This window comes from Colossoma macropomum, unplaced genomic scaffold, assembly GCF_904425465.1.
Source record: "Colossoma macropomum unplaced genomic scaffold, Colossoma_macropomum, whole genome shotgun sequence".
Taxonomy (NCBI): domain Eukaryota; kingdom Metazoa; phylum Chordata; class Actinopteri; order Characiformes; family Serrasalmidae; genus Colossoma; species Colossoma macropomum.
In genome coordinates, this window is record NW_023494800.1 from 37,662,451 (window position 1) to 37,686,530 (window position 24,080).

General features: G+C 39.2%; 1 protein-coding gene across 1 annotated transcript in view; it reads right to left on the minus strand.

Annotated features, from left to right (window-relative positions):
* Window positions 1-585: 585 nt before the first annotated feature.
* nop14 (NOP14 nucleolar protein homolog (yeast)) overlaps window positions 586-24,080 on the minus strand; it is a 25,729-nt gene continuing 2,234 nt past the window's right edge. The window contains exons 2-19 of the mRNA XM_036588751.1: window positions 23,529-23,717; window positions 23,274-23,408; window positions 21,257-21,398; window positions 20,307-20,452; window positions 19,766-19,900; window positions 19,281-19,403; window positions 18,874-19,005; window positions 17,561-17,909; window positions 16,264-16,394; window positions 14,257-14,342; window positions 14,006-14,141; window positions 12,778-12,879; window positions 11,986-12,139; window positions 10,056-10,215; window positions 4,976-5,123; window positions 3,964-4,082; window positions 3,655-3,810; window positions 586-1,046 (exon numbers count right to left, since the gene is read on the minus strand). Coding sequence (XP_036444644.1) covers window positions 950-1,046; window positions 3,655-3,810; window positions 3,964-4,082; window positions 4,976-5,123; window positions 10,056-10,215; window positions 11,986-12,139; window positions 12,778-12,879; window positions 14,006-14,141; window positions 14,257-14,342; window positions 16,264-16,394; window positions 17,561-17,909; window positions 18,874-19,005; window positions 19,281-19,403; window positions 19,766-19,900; window positions 20,307-20,452; window positions 21,257-21,398; window positions 23,274-23,408; window positions 23,529-23,711 — 2,634 coding nt within the window. The 5' untranslated portion in view covers window positions 23,712-23,717 and the 3' untranslated portion in view covers window positions 586-949. The remainder of the gene's footprint in view (window positions 1,047-3,654; window positions 3,811-3,963; window positions 4,083-4,975; window positions 5,124-10,055; window positions 10,216-11,985; window positions 12,140-12,777; window positions 12,880-14,005; window positions 14,142-14,256; window positions 14,343-16,263; window positions 16,395-17,560; window positions 17,910-18,873; window positions 19,006-19,280; window positions 19,404-19,765; window positions 19,901-20,306; window positions 20,453-21,256; window positions 21,399-23,273; window positions 23,409-23,528; window positions 23,718-24,080) is intronic.

Consider the following 24,080-nt stretch of genomic DNA (forward strand, 5'->3'; position numbering starts at 1 on the left):
ACCAATGGCAATGTTTTATAATGGCACGAGGCGCAATTTGCACAAAAACATTTTTAGTTTTACTTTTGCAGCATTAATATGTAGAACTTATTTTAAAGTTTTACATATATACTTATTTTAATATTTTAAATCCTTTTTTCCCCCCATCAAGTTAGTTTGTAAACATACCTTTGCTTATTCTTATGAATACATACATTTTTGTTCATAATACAAACTCAGAACACATTGTGTGCACATTTAAAGTGGATATATGTACTTGAAATACACTAAATAAAAACTATATACTTGTTGCCCCTCACTGTATTTCATAAAACAACTTGCTAAAACTGACAAACTGTTCAAAAATAATCAAGGATTCAAGCATTGCTTTTTTAATGTTTTGCAATGCCTTTGCGTGCGTTATGAAGTCCCTACGTAGCTAGCCTTCAGTGTTCCATCAGCTGCCTGGATGTGAATAACGCACATTTGAAGTAACCCCTTTGTGAACGCTCTGTTATCAGTCAATGGTACAGTTGAATCATTCTAAATTGCATGTAACCTCAATGGCTACGAATAAGCATTTCATTCAAATAAGACGCTTACAGGTTTGAGTTATTGTCTACTTTATATCTCAAAAGGTGGTCATTTACAAATTGTTGACATATATAAACACAACTTTTTTTGTTTTAAGGACACCAAAATGTAAAATAAATGCTCTTTAGCCAAATGCAAGAGACAGCAAAAGAGGACCACTAGCAACTGATGGCTGCATCTGTCCATGAAGTTCAGCAGCCTGTCTGTCCTCCAGAGCCAAAGGCCTGATTACTCGTTTTCCTGATCTAAAACATCCTGTTTATCTCCAGGATTCGATTATTAGTTTAGGAACTCAACCAGACAAACTAAGCTGTGCAGCTGTGGCCTCAATCAAGGACTCAATCAACAGCGATTTATGAGGACGTTCTGTCCGACATCACTTCCTCTTCTTCTTCTTGAGGGCCTTCCACTCTCCTTCCTGCGTGGCCAGACTGCCGTAAAGCTCCTTCACCTTCCTCTTCCTCTCAGCATCCCTGACACACAGAAGCAAAAACAAAATGTTCACTTTCTGACACAAGAACAGGAGAGCGGCACACAAACGAACAGGGCAAAACGTCTGATGTTTTAGTCGAACATGCATTTAGTCATCATCAGAGATCAGACTAAAGTACAGCCTCCACATGGGGGTGTTTAACACACTGATACAGCTAAGACCCTAATCGGACTCAGTTTGTGTGTTTTGTTTTTTTTTGTTTTGTTTTTTTTGTATGTGTCTCCTCAGTGATAAAACTTTAACATTCAGACAGCAATAAAATTGCCACAGGTTTCTAGTGGGATGTTAATCAGAATTTGATTTTCTTCAAAGTTCTACAACCCATGACACATAAATGATTGTGTAATTCTTCACAAGCATCCATCCAGATAGATTTCCTGATTGGAAAACTATCTGAGGAAGAGTTTCTGATACGCGTGCTAGGAGACCAATATGGCTAACATGAGGTGACATATGTCTGGAAAGACACAGATGTGTGTACCTGGACATCACTAAAACGATCACAGCACAGCTGGGTTTGGTGAAAAACTGTAATTTGGCCTGTAAGTTTCTCAGAAGTGGAGTGAGAAAAACACAGACAGGACCGAACTGGAAATTACCCACGACCCCATGTAAATTTAGAGTGGTAAATCCCGAGTGGCGCAACTGTCTAAGCACTGGTCCCGTCATCAGGAGATCACGAGTCTGATCCCTGGTGATGCTACAGCCGTCCGTAGCCGGGAGTCCAAGAGAGCACAATTGGCCTCGCTCTCTCTGGGTGGGCCGGATGGCCCCCCCTTCTCCCCCCATCACTCAGCATCAGCGCAGCCGTCTGTTAGCTGACGTAACAGAACTGGCGGTTAGCGTCTCCTCCGAGCGCGTTCGGCTGTCCAGTGACGTTGCGTGAGCGGCAGTTTGAAAAGATGCGGAGGAGCTTCACAGGTCTCGGAGGAAGCCTGTGTTAGCCTTCACCCTCCTAGCGCTGGTAGTATCATGTGATTTGGTGGATTTGGACACAACTAAATTGGGGAGAAAACTGGGGAAAAATCCCCCCAAAAAAAGACTTCTAAAGCAAACAACGAAAGAACATATCCTCCCATATACACTCAAAACTATCAATTTTTTCATCAAAAAAGCCTGACTGGTTCCAACAACATAGAACTGAATTCAGTGAATTACATTATTTATATCTTATGTTAGTTATGATCTGTTGCATCAATTTACCTGACTGTTTAGCATCTATTATAACTAGAGCTCCACAGTTATAGTTAATACTAAACCCAATTATGGTGTTTTGATGCCGGCAGGCTTGGAGACGGTAGGCCCTGTGAAAGTTTACATTTTCATCTGTAGCACAGATGTGTAGGTCATTTGTGTAAATATTAAACTTGCTCAAATATTTTTAAAATTATTCAGGAAAAACCGCAATGTGCCCCACTCTCCCTGACTTAATTTAAACTGAGGTGAATTACGTTTCTTCATTATTATTGTTGTTATTATTAATAACAAATACGCCGATAGCAGCACTCATAACACGGTGTGAAAGTGTTTTGGCTAATATTTGTAAGCAGGTTAAAATCCTGAGTTCTGTTGAGAAATCCAGCTGAGTAATGTGGTTTAATCAAAAGGACATTTTGCCCTGATGACTAAACTCTACTGCGCTCTCTGAGGGGTTTTCCTCAGCTACTGAGCCTCAAAACAAAAGCCTCGAAACAGCTATTAGAATGCAGCATCCACGCAGTGTTTTCATAGATCATTTTTCTGGAGTCATTATACTTCTTTTTAATTGGAGGAAGATAAAAACAATAAACAGTTTATTGTACTACACTTTTATTAAGGCTGCTGAAAAAGCTTTATTTTAATATTCTCCTTACGGATTACAGATTAGCTACAGATGTGCAAAATGTTAGCAAAATATCTGGTGAAACTAAATTTATCTTCTACAACATCGGATTTAGGTTTAGGGTTGAGGTAAAGGTCAGGATTAGGTTTCAGGTTAACGTTACAATTATGTTTAGATTTAGAGTTGAAGTAAAGGTTAGGATTAGGTTGTGTTTTGAAGTTTGGATCATGTATAGATTCAGAGGTTCGGGGCAAGCTTAGGGTTAAAGTTAGTGTAAGGACTGGGTTTAGATTTAGAGTTGAAAAAAGGTCAGTTCTAGGCCTAGCGTTAAGGTCATGATTATATTTCAATTTAGTGTTGAATTTAAGGTTAGGATTAGGGTTAGATATAAAATAAATTGTATTACAGTCAATCTTTGAATTACATTTTTAGAAATTCAATTTTATAGATATTTAGCTGAATGTAAGTTTAAGACAATGGAAGCATCTTCAAAGCATCTCTTAAAATGAAGTGTTACTGTCTGCCACAAATATTTGCCAATTTAAGCAATAAATTCTTAATTAAAATTGAAAGTACAACTGCAATAATTTTGACTATCATACTGTAATTTGTCATGAATCATAAAACCTCGAGAACCAGTCTTATTATTTATAAACAGTAAATGTGAAATTCCTCAAGTTACTGTATAAAAACAAACAAAAAGAGTTTGAATATGAAAGCACATTTCTGCCCACTGTCTGCATGTGGACACATGATCTCCACCAACCTGCTCATGATGTCAGAGAGTTTGGCCTGGGCCAGGAAGCGCGTGTCCTTCCTGAGCTCCCTCAGAGCTCCCTTAAACTCCTTCTTATACTTGTGTTTGAGTCTCTCTTGCTCCCTCTCCTCCTTTGTGTTCCCTCGTTTCTTTCCATAGTCCAGCCTGAATGGACACAATGATTTCATAGAGAGAAAAAAGAAAATGAGACAGAAAGAAACAACAACAACAACAACAACAATGATGAATAAACACTCATTTAACACTGTTAATCACTGCTTAATTGTGCATGTAGGATAATGTGTGGGCTTCACTCACACTTGCACTATTTTAGGCTCCAGCAGTTTCAGTGGGATGGGCTTCTTCTTGTCAAACACCAGAGGTGCATGCTGGGAAGAGGTTTCTGGTACAGCCTCCAGTATTTCCCTGTGCAACTCCTGCAGAAACACAAGAAGATAAAGCATTACGCATAGGGATGCACTGATACCAAGAATCCCCTTCTGATTGCGATACCGATACCTGATCTTCAATCTAATCCTAACTGGATGAAACAACATTTTCAGCACTTGAATAAAGATAAAACAGAGATTATTTTATTTGGGAACAGCAATGAGAGGCACTTACTTAGCTGCCTATCTGGATTCAAGAGCCCTAAAATCTAAAGAACTAGTGTGTAACCTTGGGGCACTAATGGACTCTGATCTCAGTTTTATCAGTCGTGTCAAAGCAGTTACTAAATCAGCTTTTTACCACCTTAAGAACATCAACAAGATCAGAGATGTTCTGACTAAAGTGGACCTGGAGAACCTCATCCACGCCTTTATTTCTAGCAGGATTGATCACTGTAATGGTCTCCTAATTGGACTCCCAAAAAAGGCCATCAAACAGCGTCAGCTGATCCAGAATGCAGCTGCCAGAGACACTGAGTAGACTTTAAGGTGCTGTTACTGCTCTATAAATGTCTTGTTGGTACAGTGTATTTTTCTGTTTTTTTTTTTGTTTTCAAAAATAATCTTTAACATTTAACATGTTGCGTTTATAACTGGTATTAGTGGTATTATCTGAGTTGGTGCTGAATCAAAGAGTATAAGTGTGTGATAAGAGTAATTACATATCAGCAGGTTACAGAAATATAAAGATAGTGTTTACTTTAGCTGGTATGTCCTTAGTATGTCCTTTGCATTACATACCCAAGGGGTTTTAAGTTCCCAAATGTACACAAATAAAATGCCCTTTTGTGGGAAAACAACCCACCCTGTCAGGTATTCAGTCTGTCTGTCATTTCAAAGCTGAACTAAAGCCACTAAATCAGCAGACGGCTGTGACTCGCCTGTAGGGATGAAGGGTAGCTCTGAACAGGGAGATGTTTGGCCAGAAGGGTACGGATAGGCTGGAAGATCTGATCAAAAGAAGGAAGGTCTCTGTAGAGGAGAGTGCATCTCTTCACCAGGTCCAGGCAGGTGTGCAGTACAGAGAGCCTGAAACATGAGACAATGACCGTCATAAACCTCACTGCATACTAATTTTATATATATATATAATATATATATATATATATATATATATATATAAAAACATTATATTACCATGGAAGTTATTACAGTTATGAGTCAGAGTGGATTTTGTGGAATGATATGGTTACAAAACAGAACATAAATAGCAGCAGCACCGTACTGTCAATTTCTACTTTTAAAATCTGTGGTCTGACCAAGAAATCTTGCTAGATGTAATTAATTTAGCAAGAAAGAATTGTGAATGTCACACAAACGTGTCCATCTGAAAGTTTGTGTCCATGTAGCTTAGCTTTCTTCTCTGGAGCCATTTCGCCTGAGGCTGTTCAAAATGGCCCTTTTTTTTTTTTACCACATTTTTTGCCATGACGTGAAATAGTTATGTGTGAAACCCAATGCTGTGGTCTGAGAATGTCCTGAAATGTGCATACTGCTGTCTTGCTGTGGTTTGCGTGAAGTAAATCAATAAATGAATGACAGTGAAAGAGGTAAAAGAGTAAATGAGTGACTTGACTCGGGACTCACACCCCAGAGACTCGACTTGGGCTTTTCAATCAGAAAAATCCTGATTTGGACTTTAACGCATGGAGACTTTACAAAGGCAAACCCGGAATGTCGAGAGTTGCCGTTCCACCAAATGAGGAAAAGCTCATTTATTTAATCTGCTTTCCCACTGAAGGCAGCACATCCAACAGACTTTCACAGCCTTAAAACTCATAGTACATTTATCAATACCTGAAAGCCAATTAACGGTCTGTACAATAAACTTATTTCTCATTTTGTTCATTAAGCCTGAAATTTGTCTGTATTTTTTGTCCATTTTACTACATACAGGCTAAGAGGAACATTGTAAATGTAATTCTTCATCAAACCCTTCCTTTAACATGAAGGCCCTGGGTAGAAAGGTTCTGGAAGTCTTATTAGGTTTAGTGTTTCTCCTCCTCCAGATTTTTATCATATGATAATTATCTACCTCTTTATGGACAGAGCTGGTGAGTGATCTAGTCTCAAGCCAGAAAAAGTGGATGTTCTGGTCTTCTTGGTGAAAATAACAAGACTAGACTTCTATTTACTGAAAATAGTCACAATGTAAATTGCAGTCACCACCACCACTGTAAAGAAATGCGAGTCAGTAAGTTTCTTTGCAGTGAACCATCAGTGGAAGACCCTTTAAACTGAAAGGTGTTGACCGCCTTCAGAAGCTAAAGTCCATTCTCGGTCAGTCAGGGTTTGTCTCTTAGGTGGAGCCTCAGCAGTGCATTGTTAGACTCTACCCCAGGAAAGTCACAGTGGGGTGATAATTATCACTGCTCTGAGACTCTTCACACGCTCACACAGCAACATCAGCCGCTGTAAGTCCCAGAAGAATCTCCACAATTAGGCTAGGAGTATTCAACAGAGTGTGAAGGGCTAAAAGTCAGCCTTTATAGGGGCTCAGAAGACAACCAAACCCTACAGGGCTGCATTAGAAAACAAACAAATAAACAAACAAAAAACATTTACATTCATTATGGATACATCCCAATTTAAGACTAGGAACATTGATAAATATTTAGAAAACATTTTAAAGAGGTTATGAAATCATGAGCATCCAGGAAAGGCCTAGTGATTTATGAGCACACTGTCAGAAATAAAGGTTCTGTTCAGGAACATTTTTACTTCATCAAGGTACAAACAGTGTAAATGTTCCCTCAAAGCTCCAACAGTGGATTTAAGGTCTGACTGTGAACCTTAAATAAGTTTTTCCAGGTGAAAAGTTTGTATTTGTACCTTTTCATAACCGAATGTTTTAAACAGAACAGTAAAATAAAAGCCTGGAGGCGAGACGGGGTGTGTGGAGTCAGTACAGCTTAGAACATATCATTTCAGTGGATTATGGTTCAGTTATGTTCCCTGACTAAAGGCACTGAGATGGAGCCTTGAGGGTTCCACCCCAGTGACAGTTTCACACCTTTATTTCTGAGAGTGTAGGGGTGGGTCGAGGCTCACCTCATTCACTGTTTGGCAGAAGAAATTTCTTTTTTAAAACCCACTTATGCAGTTTTGATGAAGACTCTGACTCACCAGTGTCTCTTATGTGGGGTTTGTTCTTAGGTAAGAACAGAATCTACACACACTCAAGAGCACAAAGGTGAAAATGGTTCTGCGCTTTAAGAACACGTCATGAATCTGACGCAGACTTTCTCAGGATCTTTCTCAAGAACACATTTAAGAACAAACTTGGGAAGATACTGGAGAATCAGTGTTCCTCAACAAGTGACTGCAAGGACTTTAGGTATTTCACCCACTACAGTGCATACAATTATCAAAAATGCAGAGAATCTGGAAAAATTTCTCAGTGCATAAAAAGATTATTTTGGCTCCTAAAGATTATGAAAAGAAGATAATTTAGATAAAAACAATTATCATGCCGCATTCCGTTTCGCAATGATGTTCTCGTGTTAGAATTTCAGCTCCCTTCTCTAAAAGTCCAAACTCATCTATTTTGGTCAAATGTATTTTTTATTTATTATTTTAATATGCGTTTAGTCATTTTCAGTAGGTTGTGGAAGTGCAGTACAGCACAGTTGATGGTATTTATCGTATTTTATCTTATTAATTTTATTTATTATTTTTATATTTATTTAAATACATTTTAAATATATTATTTATTTTACTTATTCTTTTTACATCTATTTTTTATTTGTTTTTCAGTTGGATTCCACTAAGCATAGTGAAGTTCTGGAGGCAAATGTGAGAAGCTGAAAAGAGGTTTCTACAAAAGGACAACGACCCAAAACATAACTCAAAATCCACCATGTAGTACTTCAAGAAATGCAAGCTTAAGCTTTTAGAATAACTTGATCATTAAAACATCCGAGTGTGAATAACATGCTTCAAACTGTTCTGAAACCTCTGTGTTGAGCACCGAGTTCAAACTGAATTAAAATGTTCAGACTGTCTTGCTTGTTTCTACCATCACCAGTCTTTGCCTAAAAAAGCCTGATGTTGTGGATGTGAGGCATTTTTATCTGTCAGAGCACACTTTACTTTTAACCCTATGGAAATCAGCTGCAAGGTAGTCAGGAAAGCTCTACCAGTGTACTTTATTTTGTCAGGATGGAACGAAAAAACTTCCACTGTTCAGAAAAGCTGAGTTATTAATATGTTAACTTTGACAGCTCTATAAATGCCCATTTATTTCTCAGAAAAAGTGTAATGAACAAGCTTTCATATTTCCAATATCAGACACAGTTTTCCATCATCCAGTAAAACCGGAGTGGAAAAAGCGTTTCTGATTAAAAGTGAAAAGATCTTAAAAAAGACAAACTCTGAGCTTTTCTTATTTCTGCCCTAAAACCCAAGTAAACACACGAGCAGCACTAAAGCGTTCTCCGTGGGGGGCTGCCCTGTATGTTCATGTTCTCCAGCAGGCGCGTGTTAATGGCCGTGCAGGCTGGCAGGCCTGAGTGATGAGTTCTTTCCTACACACCAGAAAGTGTGAGAAATAGAAGTGAGTAATGCTGACTCACTGTAACGATACACTCAGAAAAACAGCCAAACTCACTGACACGCTGACTGATTAAACTCCACCACTACAGAGAAACGGCACATCGATCAAGAGTATCAATCAATAATCAAGACCATCAATCAGGCAGAGTTTTCTAAAATCATTACTTTAAACCAACACTCTAATGTCTTAAAGAGGAATACTTTATTATGGGGGGAAAAAAAATAATCAAAACCACAAATGTTCAGCTTTGGTTTATTGCACACAGTTCGTCTAAGAGCTAACAGATCTAAATTTAGGCAGATTTAGTGATTTTTCTTTGTTTTAAGGCCAAAGTAGCAGTTTACTTTTATGTTTGAGGCTGACTTAGTTATTTATCTTTGCATTTTAGAATAATTTAGTCATTTATATTTGCTTTTTAATCTGATTAGTAATATATATTGTGTGCTTTAATCTGATTTACTTATTTATCTTTACATTTTAGGCTGATTTAGTGATAAAGTATTGTGTTTTAGTCCAATTTGGACTTATTTTTATGTTTTAGTCCAATTTATTGATTCATCTTTGCATTTTAGTGTGATTTACTCATTTATCTTTGCACTTTAGGCTGACTAACTTATTTATTGATTTATGTTTTAATCAGATTTAGAGATGCATCTTCATGTTTCAGTCTGATTTAGAGACTTATCTTCATGTTTCAGTCTGATTTAGAGATTAATTCTTGTGTTTTTGTCCGATTTATTGATTTATCTTTGTATTTTAGTCTGATTTAGAGATTTATCTTTGTGATTTAGGTGTGTGTGCATTTACACAAGACCAGCTGTCCTCTAGAACCATACTTAAACTTGACACTATACATATTTCTCAACATTTAGTCTTAAATATTTGTGTACAATATTTGGATACAGCTCTGTTTACATGTGTCCATCTGGCTGAGCAGGAGACGCAGTATCAGCTGCCTGTGTTTTCTCTCCAATCCTTCACTCAGACGTGTTAAAGCAGTACTAAGTTTGGGGATTTGGAGCCCTCTACAGTGGATATAAGGAACTGCAAACAGATTGTAAAAGGAATATTTTTATAACCTCAGTTGTGCTGAGTGCACTCCAGCGGATTAAACTGGGTAACAGGAACTGCTGTTTAAAGAATCAATGAGTGACTAAAGCTTAAGTCAAGACCTTTTTTTGGTAGAGCAGCAGGGTTCCTGACTGGACAGTGAACAGGTGGAGAAAACAAGACGCAAAAAACTGGATCCCAACTATTTTAACAGATCCATTAAATCAAAATTTGACCAGGAGTGTTTAAACTATGTACACAATGTATATTTCAGTGATGATCTCCAGTATCTGTAGTGGCCTCTCTCCAGATCTGCACTGGCCCTGGTGAGTGTGTGTATGTGTGTGTGTGTGTACCTGTAGTGGTCTTTCTCCAGATCGGTGCTGGCTGTAACTCTGTGTACAGATGTTAGGGGGATGGCTTTCCTGCTCCAGCTTTTTGAAGCTTCAGCGTCACTCAGCAGCAGCAGCTTGCTGGCTTTTCCCTGCTGCTTGAACGGAGGCACTACCCAGTAACCTGAACACACACACACACAAATACTATTGCTTGCTTTAGTTCAAATCCAACTAGTCACAAGCCTAAATATCACTAAGCGAGTGATCAGTAGGCTGTCAGTGAATATTGTAAATTCGGTTACATAATTGATTGTGAAAATTAATATTCGATTGTGGAAAAGCAGCATTACTGTGGCCGCCTGCCTGGGCCGCTGCACTGAGTGCACTGCAGGACAGACAGGAGTCACACAGCGTCACTTTCATGGTTTAAAATTAAATGTAGGTCCAGCTGAAACCAAATAATTTAACTACTACTGTGTAGTAATGATGGCAGAGAGTTTACATGTAATGTAATGTTCTCTCTGCTCACAGCCTCAGGAACCATTTCTCCAGCTCCCGTGTGTAGGACTGCTGAACGGGTAATCACACAGCACCGAGACCTACATTCATTTACAGACTCTGTACTAAAACTTTAGGCACTCACAGCATTTCAGCCACACGGCGTTACAATGTGAGAATTAAACACTCACACCACAGGAACGAGGTCTGAGTGGATCAGACACAGCAGTGCTGCTGGAGTTTTTAAACACCTCAGTGTCACTGCTGGACTGAGAATAGTCCACCAACCAAAAATATCCAGCCAACAGCGTCCTGTGGGCAGCGTCCTGTGACCACTGATGAAGGACTAGAGGATGACCAACACAAACTGTGCAGCAGCAGATGAGCTATCGTCTCTGACTTTACATCTACAAGGTGGACCGACAAGGTAGGAGTGTCTAATAGAGTGGACAGTAAGTGGACACAGTGTTTAAAAACTCCAGCAGCACTGCTGTGTCTGATCCACTCGGACCAGCACAACACACCACCACCACATCAGTGTTACTGCAATGAGCATAGAAACAAGGAGGTGGTCATAATGTTACGCCTGATCGGTGTATAATTCCAGGTTATTAATCCTGTGCTACACCAAAAGCAGAAATATCCACAGAACACATTAATCCCACACTATAAAACAAACTATAGAAATCCTGCAGATACTGATCTTGTGTAAACTGCCACGTCTGTAAATGTTCCATGTATATCCTGCGGAAATTTAGCAGTTTTCCATAAAGGAACGCTCAAATTGGGTTTCAAAGTGTCTTTTACGTCACTTGCAACACAACAAACAATGACGATGTGAAATCCAGAGTCATGCAGTGCTGGGATTGAAGAAGAGCTCCAAAGATTCATGATGAAGAGAGAGTTCTGAGGAGTTTGGAGGGGAGATGATGCTCCTCCATCTCTCCTCCAGCCGCGTTTGAAATCAGCGTCACCAGCAAAGCTATGTAGTTACTGACACCTACGTTGTTACCACGGCAACACATGCAGATAGACTGGTGATGTCTGGCCACACAAATCTGATCTGATCACTCACATATAACAGAGCGGACAGTCGACTCAAAAGATCTGATTTCTTCATCTGCATATGAGATACAAAAGTTCAGACAATATTTAGGCTTCAGATGGCAGGTGACACTGTTTGTCGAGTGGGTGATGATTTAGGCATGCTGTAAGCACGATGCTAATTGGTGAGACATAAGCTCTCATTAATTGTGAGCTACATTAGCCTCACAGCTTCAGTGTAAAACTACAAAAGCAAACTTCAGATATCAAACTTTTTATGAAGTGGTTAAAGTAAAATCTTTTCCGAGCAAACTGCTTTGATTGGGTTTGATTGAATTTTTCAGGGGGAAGAGGAAGAGCGAGAGAGCACGAGAGAGCGCGAGAGAGCGCGAGAGAGCGCGAGAGGTACCTGTACAGGTGTCAGCTGGCACAGCCAGGTGCAGGAGACCCAGCAGGAAGTTAATGAGCTCAGGAAAGAAACGTTGAGAGAGCGACACAAACTCCACAGCTAGACAGCAGAGCACCAACCCTGCTGACACGCTCTCCAGAGACGTCACAGGACACTGAGGGAGCAGAGAAACACTTTAAAACACACACAAACTGGAAAGAGAATTAAGAAATGTTTCATTCAAAACATCAAAACAAAGTTCGAGAACAGTGCCAGCGTGATTTGTTCAATTAAACGCATGTGCGAGACTTGAGCTTCACATTTAATTAGAGACGCGTCGATACCGAAACTGGTATCAAGTATCGATCTGATTACATGCTCATTTACTCATACTCATAAAAATTCAATGACATATGTAAATGAGCTCTGTTCCGTTTGGCTGCCCTGTATTCCGGCTCTTTCAAAAAGCCGTCCAGGCTGAAACACTCTTTATAACTTCAGACAGAAGGTGAATGGGTGGGGCTAAACTGTTGTAGGCTGAATAAGCACAAATATGCAAATATATTGGTTTTTGTGACATCACAAGACTGATTTAAATTTAAATCAGGTTCTTTTTACAGCTTAGTATCCATATATAGACCATATGGAATGAGGAGGGAGTTGTGTTTGTAAATCAAACTTTATGAGAAAAACATTTTTCATGATATGAGCCCTTTAAAACAGTTACTTACTACCATAACACAATGATACAGTGATTCAGATATTATACTGTGAAAACGTGGAACTGTAACACCCCTAACTAACAGACCCTACCTTGGTCAGAGCCTGGCTGATGTAGACGAAGGCGGGGGTGGTCACAGGGTGGCGGAAATCTGAGGTAGGAAACAGCAGAGCGACGATCTTCAAGTAGATCAGCTACAGGAAAAACAAACATATTTTACTCATCACACCTCAAAGAACGAATATAATATCACAACATTCCAAAGACAGTTCAAGTGTCAGTGTTTCCCCACACAAACAGGCTATAGTCAGACCGTCAACCCACATATACTGACGGCCAGCCAGGTAGTGACTCTGGATACTCCAGATTGGATCAGGACCGATACGGACCCTACTGACCCTCTGGGGTCTTGCAAATGACATAAGCTGAAAAAATGAAGTACGGTTTCAGAAATTCCTTTCATCTCTTGTGAAAACGTAGCTTTATTCATGTGGATGAACTGTTTTAGTGGTTGAAATGTGTTTACCAAAGTCTTAGGATGAATAAAACAGTAGACAAACGTTCTCATCACTACTTTCCAAAACCGCTGAAATTGCTGCATATATAAGGCAGCAACTTCAGGTGTAATGCTGACAATGTAAGATCTGAGCTTTAACAGTAAACATGAATGAAGGTCCACTGTTGCACTTTTCTTTGTGTGTTATAACTGTTTATTACTGATTTTAAAAAGTGCATATAGTCTAATTATCCCTCAATAAATTTAATTTTAAACCTTTCATAAACCTTTAATAAAAGCCATCACAATAAGAGTCCCATAAAAACTACTACAAATTATTATTATTAGTAGCGGAAGTAGTAGTGAAAAAATGCTATTAACATTGACTAAGATGCACTTTAAAATGTTATTGCTGCGATAATGTGCATCTTCATTCTTGAAATAGAAATAAAAAAATATTGGACACCTTTTCCCATATTTTTGGTTATAAACATTTATTTTAGTTTATAAATGTTAAAATTTGGGACACTTATTTTACTCTCTGAATTTTTTCCAAACAGCCCTCCCACCAGAGTAGATCACCTGGCTACACCTGAGTACTGGCCTTAAATAAGTGTGTATAGAAACTGTAAATGGAGGTTTTAAACTAAATGCTGACACGTCTTTTTAAATTACAGCACCAGTGAGGTGTAAACACCTCCCCCTGCTGGGCAACCGAGGCACGTCATCTGTAGCTCACATAAACAATTCGAATGATGATAATGAAGGACTATAAAAACCTTAAAACTCAATAAAATCAATAATTAGAAAAAATAGGTGTGTACCATATCCAAGCCTGGAAACGCAGCACGACCTTTGACCTCTATACTTTCCTCCATGCTGTGAGCGCTGTCACTGAGCAAAGACTGCATCACCTTACTCGCCGCTGCAGGAAAGAGCTGACAGAGCGCATACACCTGCCTGAGAGAGAGAGAGAGAGAGAGAGAGAGAGAGAGAGAGAGAGACGCATTCAGTGCCAGTGTAATACTGATATAAAGCCTGCAGGTAACACCTGTACAGTAACAGCAACACTTACGGGATGAGTGTGTTGACCGTGGTCAGCTCTGGTGGGGTCCGCATGGCTAACTCTCCTACATACTCCAATAGGAAACCAAACAATTTCTGTAAAACAGTAAAAAATAATGCAGCTGATTAGGGCTGGGTGACATGGCCAGACTCCTACAGCTGTGTGTGGAACAGCGCTGGAGTTTGTGGAGCAGGTGAACGTTCCCTTCAACAAAACCTCGGATGAAGTTCAACAAGCACATCAACTAGGAGTGCAAATCACAAGATTCATCATGCTGCGCTCCTGCATCAGTTCTTTTAGCCAATGATCTGATGATTTTTGATACCTCAAAATCTGCCGCGATGTGGCGCGACTGGGTTTGATACTGGACTCGAGTCGAAATGAAATCATACAGCGGCATCAGAGCCGCCTGAACGAGTTCAGCTCAGTTATTCTGTTCAGTAGCAGTTATTTAGCCTCCTGTTGTGAGGACTCTTATTTTGTTTTTTTTGTTTTTTTTTAAGCTAATTAAAAATTGAAGTGAATTTTTTTCATTGATTTTTTAAAATCGTTTTATTTATTTAATTTATTTTGGTATGTTTTGTTATTGTTCCACTTCTGTTATTTTTATTTATTTTATCATCAACTTTTACTTTTTAGTTTGTGCTAAGTTATTGTGTTACATCTATTCCTTGTTTTCATTATTTTTTTTTATTTATTATATGCTTATTTGATTAGTTACTTATTTTTATATTGTTTCAATAGTTTTTTTTACTATTAAATTTACTATTATGATTATTATGTGCGCTTTTTTGCATTTGATATGCTTTTACAATCCAGTTTTTTCAATCCCTGTATTGGCTCAGCTACACTGTAAATGAGCGTCTCCCTCAAAGTACTCTGAGTTTAAATAAAGGTTGATCGATTGATTGATGTGGGCAGGGGTGCATGCTGAGGTAAACAGCGTGAGCCTAGAAGACTCCAGACTAGCCTGGCCAGCTAGCAGTTAGAGCTGAGCTAGCCTGAGCACTTTATCAAATCAGCTTAGACTGGCCCCTAAAAACGTTCTGAATTTGTTTAAGTTTGAGACCCCCGAGTTCACAAATAATTCATAGTAGTTTCCATTTAACAAGACTTAAGACTAACAGCTGAATAATAAGCCTGCAGTTAAATGGTTAAAACAAATACAAGCAAATAAGTAAATCTAAAACCACCAGAAAACGTACAAATTAATAAGAATCTCTGCTTAGTTACCGGTAAAAACACAAACATATGTGGTGAATGCACATAGATTAACTTCTCCAGGGTATATTTTGGTTTGTCCATCTGAATCTACATGACCAAATCGTAAGGCAAATTATTCAGTAACTGCATGAATAAAATGTAAATTTTTATTTTATTTATTTATTTTTTGTAAAAGCTCCCTCAAATTAACAGAACATGTGTTTTATGATACACATATTGCTATATGCTTACAGTTCACTGCTGAAAGCCAAAAATCTTAGACGCTCTTTGTATTATTTTATAAAAATAATGTTTACAGAGCAGATCACTGAAGAGACGCCATCTGTTTATAGTTTATAGCCCAGATTTGTGGAAAAATGGCTCGACTTTCAGTAGACAAAAAAAAAAAAGTGCGTTCAGCTTCTTTAGTTATAAGGGTTTAAAATTACATCACCATCTATTAGACTGGAAATAGACAGTTACAGCTCTTGTATCACACCAACCTTTAGAATGTAACTTGAAATATGAAAGTTATGAAGAATATGACGAAGTGTGTTTTGGAACCACCGGTGGTCTCGAGTTGAAGAGGTTAGGGAACGATGTTTATCACCCTGATTAATTACACTTCCAAATACTAATAAATGTGTGTTTATAATTTATGCTGAGGCCATTTTTCACACTGAACAGTGTTTAAAGGGGCAAACTTTGAATAAGGGGTCACTTTTGCCCTTTGTGGCCGACACTGATGTCCAGTGTTCAGTCCATTCATGTCAGACAGGTGTGTGTGACGTCAGGCGGCAGGAAGGTGGTCACCTCTAATTTGGCTTTGTTGCCCGCAGCCAGACTCGGGTGGTTGCACTTCTGTATTCGCTCCACTATGATGCACTGTTTTTCTGCAGAGTGACCGTCCAGCAGCGCCTTCAGTTCACCGAAGCTCTCAGGAGCTAGAACAAGAGAACACATGCAAACATTATTCAGTTCAAATCAATGCCACAATCTTAATCTTCTCTCAAAAATCTACACTTATGCAAATGAAACACAAACGGATTTTACTGTTTTCGACTCAAAAACAACTTTACACCATCCAGCAACTAAACAGGCAGATATTTCTTTAGGATTTTGCTTCTACTAAAATTACCATTTGGTATTATGACTAGATTTAGAAGATGACAAACCTTCACAAATTTCTCTCCAACTTTATCTTTTGGAAATAAATTAAATGAATTTTAAAATAGGGAAGGAGCAAAATTATGCTCAGTTTTCCAATGAAAATGAATAAAAAATGCTGAAAATTGACCAAAAAAGCTACATTGCTAACATGTTTTGAAGTGGCAACAATTAGTTAGCAAAACTGGCAATGTTGGCTATAAAAAAAAGAAATAAATAAAAAAATAAAACTATCAGTGTCTATAATGATCTAAACAGTCACTCTGACAGACTGTAATACACTACAGGAAGTGTAGGGGGCGATATGGCTTCTACTGTTTCATTTAAAAAGCTCTATAATGTTCATCTGATCCACACAGTCACTCTGACAGACTGTAATACACTACAGGAAGTGTAGGGGGCGATATGGCTTCTACTGTTTCATTTAAAAAGCTCTATAATGTTCATATGATCCACACAGTCACTCTGACAGACTGTAATACACTACAGGAAGTGTAAGTCAGTTTTCAAAAGTTTTGTCATTAGTAGTTTTTCAATTATTTTTCTTTCAAAAGTCTGAACAAAACACAAACCATTAAATAAAAATGTACCATAAAAGCAATTTTTGACCCCTTGTATCCTAAATTTTGGTATTGTTTATGACACATGATATGTGATGACATTTATTTATTCTGACAATCTGAGAAACCAGAACAGACAAAGCAGTGCTGTGTTTTAAAAAAAACCCTATAAATTATGAATTTATTATTGATTTGTGATTAATTTGTAATCAACATTTCACACACTGTGCTGCGCTAAATCTAACCAAAGCTGCAGTTGAAAAGAGATTTTAAGCACTGACGACATTCGCGATATCCAGGAAGGAACAACGTGACAGAGTTCATCACAATAATGATCAGTGCTGTCGTATCGTCCAGCCCTACGGTTTTCGGTTTATCTTTACCTGCGAAGGTGTATGGAAGTTCCGCTTTGGCTGCCTCCTGCACGGCTCTCCGCTCTTCCTCACTCAGACCTGGTTTAGCTTTGGCTGCCTCCTCTTCACCTTCATCACCCTCCTCGTCCTCATCCTCAGCTCCGCTGGCCTGATCTGAGTCCAGGTCCGAGTGACCACCTTCGCCTTCATCTTCGTCATCATCATCATCATCTTCGTCATCACCATCATCAACACCACTGCCATCGTCTTCACCTTCCTCATCTTCATCCTCCTCCTCCTCCTCCTCACCAGCCCCTTCCTCACCTTCCTCATCTTCTTGCCCCTCCTCCTCTCCTCCGTCAACGTTCCACTTTCCGTCCTAATTAACGATACAGATGTATGTCTCAGTCACTTCTGTACAAGAGAATAAAACTCTCTACGCTCCAGAGAAATACAGAGTGAGTTTACAGTAAAAGCCATGCTGAGCAGCTTCTCTCTGCTGTAGTGTTTGAATTTATTTCTGTATTTCTGTTCAGCTGCAGCTCCTTCTGCCTCTTCACCTTCTGATATCACTATTATGTTCTTCTCTGATACAATAAAGGAGCATTTTAATTCCTTTATCAGTTCACTGGCACCTGCTGCTTTCTGTCATGCATCATAGCTACGGAATCACCTGACCAGCCATATGACTTCATCCTGAGGGTAAATGCGCCTGATATGATGACAGCATTCCATACTCTCATGTACATATCTACCCATACTAACGTTTAATAAAGCATTATAAAAGGCTTAAGTTACATGGCGTCTTTCTAATCTAGGATCACTTAATTTCAACAAGACTACACCATAACTACGTCATCATCTATAGGTTTGAAATATCAGTCAAATTGGTGCCAGTATACAATTATCAAATAATACCAATGTATCATCGTGCATCACGGCTTTATTCTGTTCACTTATGTTATTTATTCTGCAAGTGTGTTTCCATCATGACGCTTTATGTTTCTTTTTATCTGTAAATAACAAAACTGTATCCACCCCAAGCGAGAATTTAAAAAAAAAAAATTCCTAAACTTCCTACAAGCCTACAAACTGTCTAAGCATTGGGCTCAATCCCTGATGACTGGAATGACATCCGTGGCCAAGAGTCCTAGAGAGCATAACTGGCTTACTCTCTCTGGGCACTCGGATGGTCCCCTCTCTCTCTCTGTCTCTCTCTCCTCACAATACAAATAAAAATAAATAAATAAAACAAAAGTATTTAGAGACCCTGCTGGAGAGACACAAAGAGAGAAGCAGAAGTAGAGGCCGTTACAGTGAAGGAGTGCGGGAGAAACGCTCACCTGGTACGAGAGGGTTTTGCGGTCATCGCTGTCCAGGATAAATCCGTCATTCAGGTCGTCGGCCGACAGGTGGCTTTGCTTTTGAGTCGAGTTCTCCTCCACATCTCCCAGCATTCTCTTCAGCCTGTCCGCCTGCAACCAATCATAACACACTCTCAATAGATAGAACCCTTTTCAAAAAGGATCTGTGTAGAACCATCAAACTGAAGGACCTGTGCTTTCATGGTTTACTATGGAACAGTTTGCCCTTCTATGTTAGACTTGCTGGGTTTAAGCAAAAAAGCTTTGCTTTTGTGGGTGATGTGTTAATTTGTATTATGTTATTACTATATATATATATATATATATATGTGTGTGTAAATGTGACGTGGAAGAAAAAGAACAGAGTGAGTTGTAACTATCAGTACCTCCAGCTTCTGCAGGCGCTCTCTCTCCTCTCTCGCCAGCTCCTCCGGAGTCTTCAGTTTCTCAGACGGCTGAGCCTTCATCTCGAACCCGAGCTCACGAACCATCACATCGTATTCATCCAGCTGTACGCAACACACACACACACACACACACACACAGAGAGAAAGAAAGGTGATCACTGTCTCTCAAACACTCACATCAGGTTACATCAATCAATATAACAGTTTGATCTGGACTTTTTTTGCAAACAAAGCAAGATTTTGTGAAAGACGTCCTCAAACACTTCCAGCTAACTAACAGCACCACCTAGTGTATTTAAACAGCAACTGTTTAGTCTTTGCTACTAACTGAGGAACAGAACCACAGTTTTATAAAAAATAATCGCACAATTACTGTCTTTGAAAAAGTGCTAGATTTTCATAATTATCACTGTAACTTATATTTCTCAGGCTTTTGCCCAGTAGCCCCGCCCCCTCCACCTCACCTTTGGTTTCTCAGGCTCTTCTTTGCGCTCCGCTTTGGGGGTTTTGTGCACCAAGAGGCTCTGGATGGACTTCCACTCCTGATCCAGTTTCTCCGTCAGCTCCTGCGCCTCCTCTTTCTGAGTCTGACGCTCCCTCTGACAACAAACAACAACAGAACACAGCTGTTACCATTAAAGGAAAAATGAGCTGCAGAAAAGAGAGAATTTGCAGCAATCCTAATGGATTTAACATGATTGAAAATGCTATTGTTTTCAAATATATAATTATTTTTTATTTATATACACCTTGCTCAGTAAAAGCTTGGGACCACCTGGCTTTTCAGAAAGTTTTTAATACAAATGAATTTTTTTGTCTGTTTGCAACTTAAAATATTCATTTATGGTAACAGATACGATTTCTTACTTAATTAATGTTTTTTTTTTTCATTCAAATGACAGCAAAGTGTCCCAAAATTCTTGACATGCAAGCCAACAAAAATAACAACAAATAATCTGCCCTGACAGAACGTGGTTGGGGGTTGGGGTGGAGGAGGGTATTCACCTTCTCCTGCTTGGATCTGAGGATGAGCTCCTCGATAAGCTCCTGCCGCGATTTAGGTTTCTGGCTCTCGTCTTCATCATTCTCTCCAGGCTTCTTCTTCCTCAGCAGCCCTCCTCCTCCTCCGAAGTTCGAAGCAGTGAGTTCAGCTTCAGAACAAACCAGAAAACAGTGATACGTGTCGGTCTCTTCACAGGGGCTGAGAAGCATGAGCTAAAGACACTAGAAAGCCACTCGGAAAACCTATTTTAAAGGATTTTAAATCATGGAAAACTGAATTTCTCTGACTTTTTGTAAATTAAAGTTTGATTATGTACATAAACACTAGGCATGTGCAGTACAAAATATTACATGCTATGGCACTTGCCTAAACCAGGGGTCACAACCCAGATGTTAAGAAGAACCATTTTGTCCTGTTTCAACAAAAATCGAACCACCTTTGGAGCCACAACATTTTATGTCCATTTTATTTGTTTAATGTTTTACCATCTTGGCTGTAAGTATGTCTCAGTGTGTGCTGATGTGCTAGCAAAGGCTAAAAATATAAACAAATTTAGCAGTCAGATTAGCAGTTATACATTAATTTCAGCATTTAAGACTATTTATTGTCAAAACTGTGTGTTAGAGCACTCGACAGAGCTTTATTTTACTGCAAAAGAGGATTACTGTATTTTTACCTACAATCTAATTCTGCTGTGGAGCCACAAGGGGGCAGTAAAAGAGCATGCAAAATCAACAAAAAAGGAGATACACATTTCTGTCTGGGCAGCAATCACATACTATAAAACAATGAATAAAAAATAGAATACAGAAATTCTCTACATGTTGATAGTATCTGTGTGTATAAATGATCATATATGTGATTGTATTATCTAATAAAATCACAGAGATCAAATCGTTATCTTTACCATCCGATACCAAACCTGGATCGGGACATCTTTAGGAAAACTCACCGGAAAGCAGGCCCTTCTCATCAGAGTCACTGTCGCTGTCCACCACATCCGTCAGCTTCTCAATCTCGGCCAGAGACTGGCCGTAGTGGGTCAGCTCCTCCTCCTCATTCAGATTGTAGATGTCCTTTTTGGCTTGGGTGCGCTGCAAAACCACGATAGAACATAAGGTTTAACCACAGAAGAGGACAGTGAGGGGACAAAACATCATTTAAAAACACTGCAGCCAGGATATCCGGTCAGGCAGAGGGTCTGAGGAGGGGCCAACTTCGGGAAACAAGATTTAGTTTATGGATAAACAAAAGTGCGCCTGGGTTATATCGTCATGATATACTGAGACAAACAATACGTTACACAGAAATTATAATGTCATGTATTTATCACACATTTGTACACAGATTAAATCTGTCTCGCCCATTTTGCTCCACTGTGTGTCACACCTCAATAACAACACCATCTCTGCTAACTGATAATAGCTAACATTAGCTAACTCTGCTTACAATAGCTAACGCTACTGTCTGAAACTAGCTGATGCTAGCTAACACTGCTAACTGATAATAGCTAACACTAGTGTCTGTGGGTTTATACATACATGTATATATAAAAAGAGGACAAGGAAAAATGTTGTTGACTTTCACTGGACATTAATTGAGAAATAATTTTGGACCATTTCTGTTGGTCCAATCATCACAAAATTTTGACACAACATAAAAAGCCAACTGTCTTTTTCAAATTATGTAAAAAAAATTAAAATGACAAAAAATAGAGACACAAGGTTTTATCCTGAAAGCGACGATTTACACCGATCAGTCATAACATTATGACCACCTCCTTGTTTCTACACTCATTGTCCATTTTATCAGCTCCACTTACTATACAACGCTGATGTGGTGGTGGTGTGTTAGTGTGTGTTGCGCTGGTCTGAGTGGATCAGACACAGCAGTGCTGCTGGAGTTTTTAAACACCTCAGTGTCACTGCTGGACTGAGAATAGTCCACCAACCAAAAATATCCAGCCAACAGCGTCCTGTGGGCAGCGTCCTGTGACCACTGATGAAGGACTAGAGGATGACCAACACAATCTGTGCAGCAGCAGATGAGCTATCGTCTCTGACTTTACATCTACAAGGTGGATCGACAAGGTAGGAGTGTCTAATAGAGTGGACAGTGAGTGGACACAGTGTTTAAAAACTCCAGCGGCACTTCTGTGTCTGATCCACTCGGACCAGCACAACACACACTAACACACCACCACCACGTCAGTGTTACTGCAGTGCTGAGAATGACCCACCACCCAAATGGTACCTGCTCTGTGGGGGTCCATGGGGGTCCTGACCACTGAAGAACAGGGTAAAAGGGGGCTAACAAAGTATCAGAGAAACAGATGGACTACAGTCTGTAACTGTAGAACTGTAAAACTTAAATATGCCATTTTCTGCGTTTAGTGCAGAATTTCTATTTATTTGCTGAATTTAACATATTAGGGAAAAATATATTATATGCAGTATATAATATGTGGTGCCTACCATGTTTTTAAATTCAGCAAATAAACAGTAATTGTAGGATGATGTTGGAGGATGTTCACTTATTCTCATTTAGAAAATCAACAAAATGTCATTTGACCAGGGGCAGCCAAACTTTTGCATACTAAAAATATAGAAATGAAATCAGTGACTTATACAGACAATTTAAACAAAGAAAATACATTTATGGTAAAATTTAGTCTTCAGAATGAATCTAGAAAAAATATCTGATGCTGTGAAAACAGTTGACGTTGCTATGGTGATACCAGCAGATGACCAAAATCACAGCGGAAGCTGTTTAACTACATAAAAGATTTTAGCCTGTGTTAGTTTGTACTGCATGTTATATATCTCTATATTTTTATGTTGACATCTGCGACATAAAAAAATCCTTACACATGCTGTGCTTGGCAAATACACTGATTCTGCTACTTTCTCAGACACACACACTTCTCGAATTTAAGTGAAGTGAGAAGTTAGTGTTCTAAGGAGCTGTACCTGTCTCTCCAAGGCAAACCTCTGCAGGATCTTGTCCTCTGGTGCCATCTTGGTGTCATATTCTCCAAAACGCCGGTCCACAAACTTATTGGCTTTATTCTTAAGCCTGAACTCCTTCAGAAGGGTGTCTTTTCGCTGGATAACAGAAGTTGGAATTAATCAGTTTGTGTTCCTTTCCACAAAACAAGTAATATTTCATAAGAGCATAAAGAGGAATCCAACAGTCATGCTCATATAATATTTCATCAACCTTACCTTGTTGATGGCTTTGGATCTGGACACGCCGGGCAGCCCCACATCATGTTTACTCTTCCGGCCGAGAACATCAAACTTCTTCCTGTTGATTTTCACTTCGAAAGGGTTGTTCTTGATCTGGGAGGACGTCTTGGTCTTCCGCACTTTGTCAGCGAGGCTCTTCTTCTTCGGAGGCTTCCCCATTTTACACTGAGAGTGAGAAATTGTTAAAATTTAATTTCTGATTTTTTTTTTTGTAAATATATGTTTATCCCATATGTGATGCCTACAACTCATTCCAAAAAAAAGTCTGGACAGGAGCATGTTTACCCATGAGTTACATCACGTTTCATTTTATTCAAAATGTCCAAGGTCAACTCATGACAGACTGATTAAGAGGGCCAGCTCTGTCTTGGGAAGCCCCCTAGACCCAGTGCAGGATGTTAGCCAGACTAGCATCCATGCTGGAGAACAGCTCCCACCCCATGCATTAGACTCTGGCAGCACTGGGCGGCTCCTTCAGTGACCGGCTGCTTCACTGCATTTTATCTGCATTTCACATACTGTCCCAAC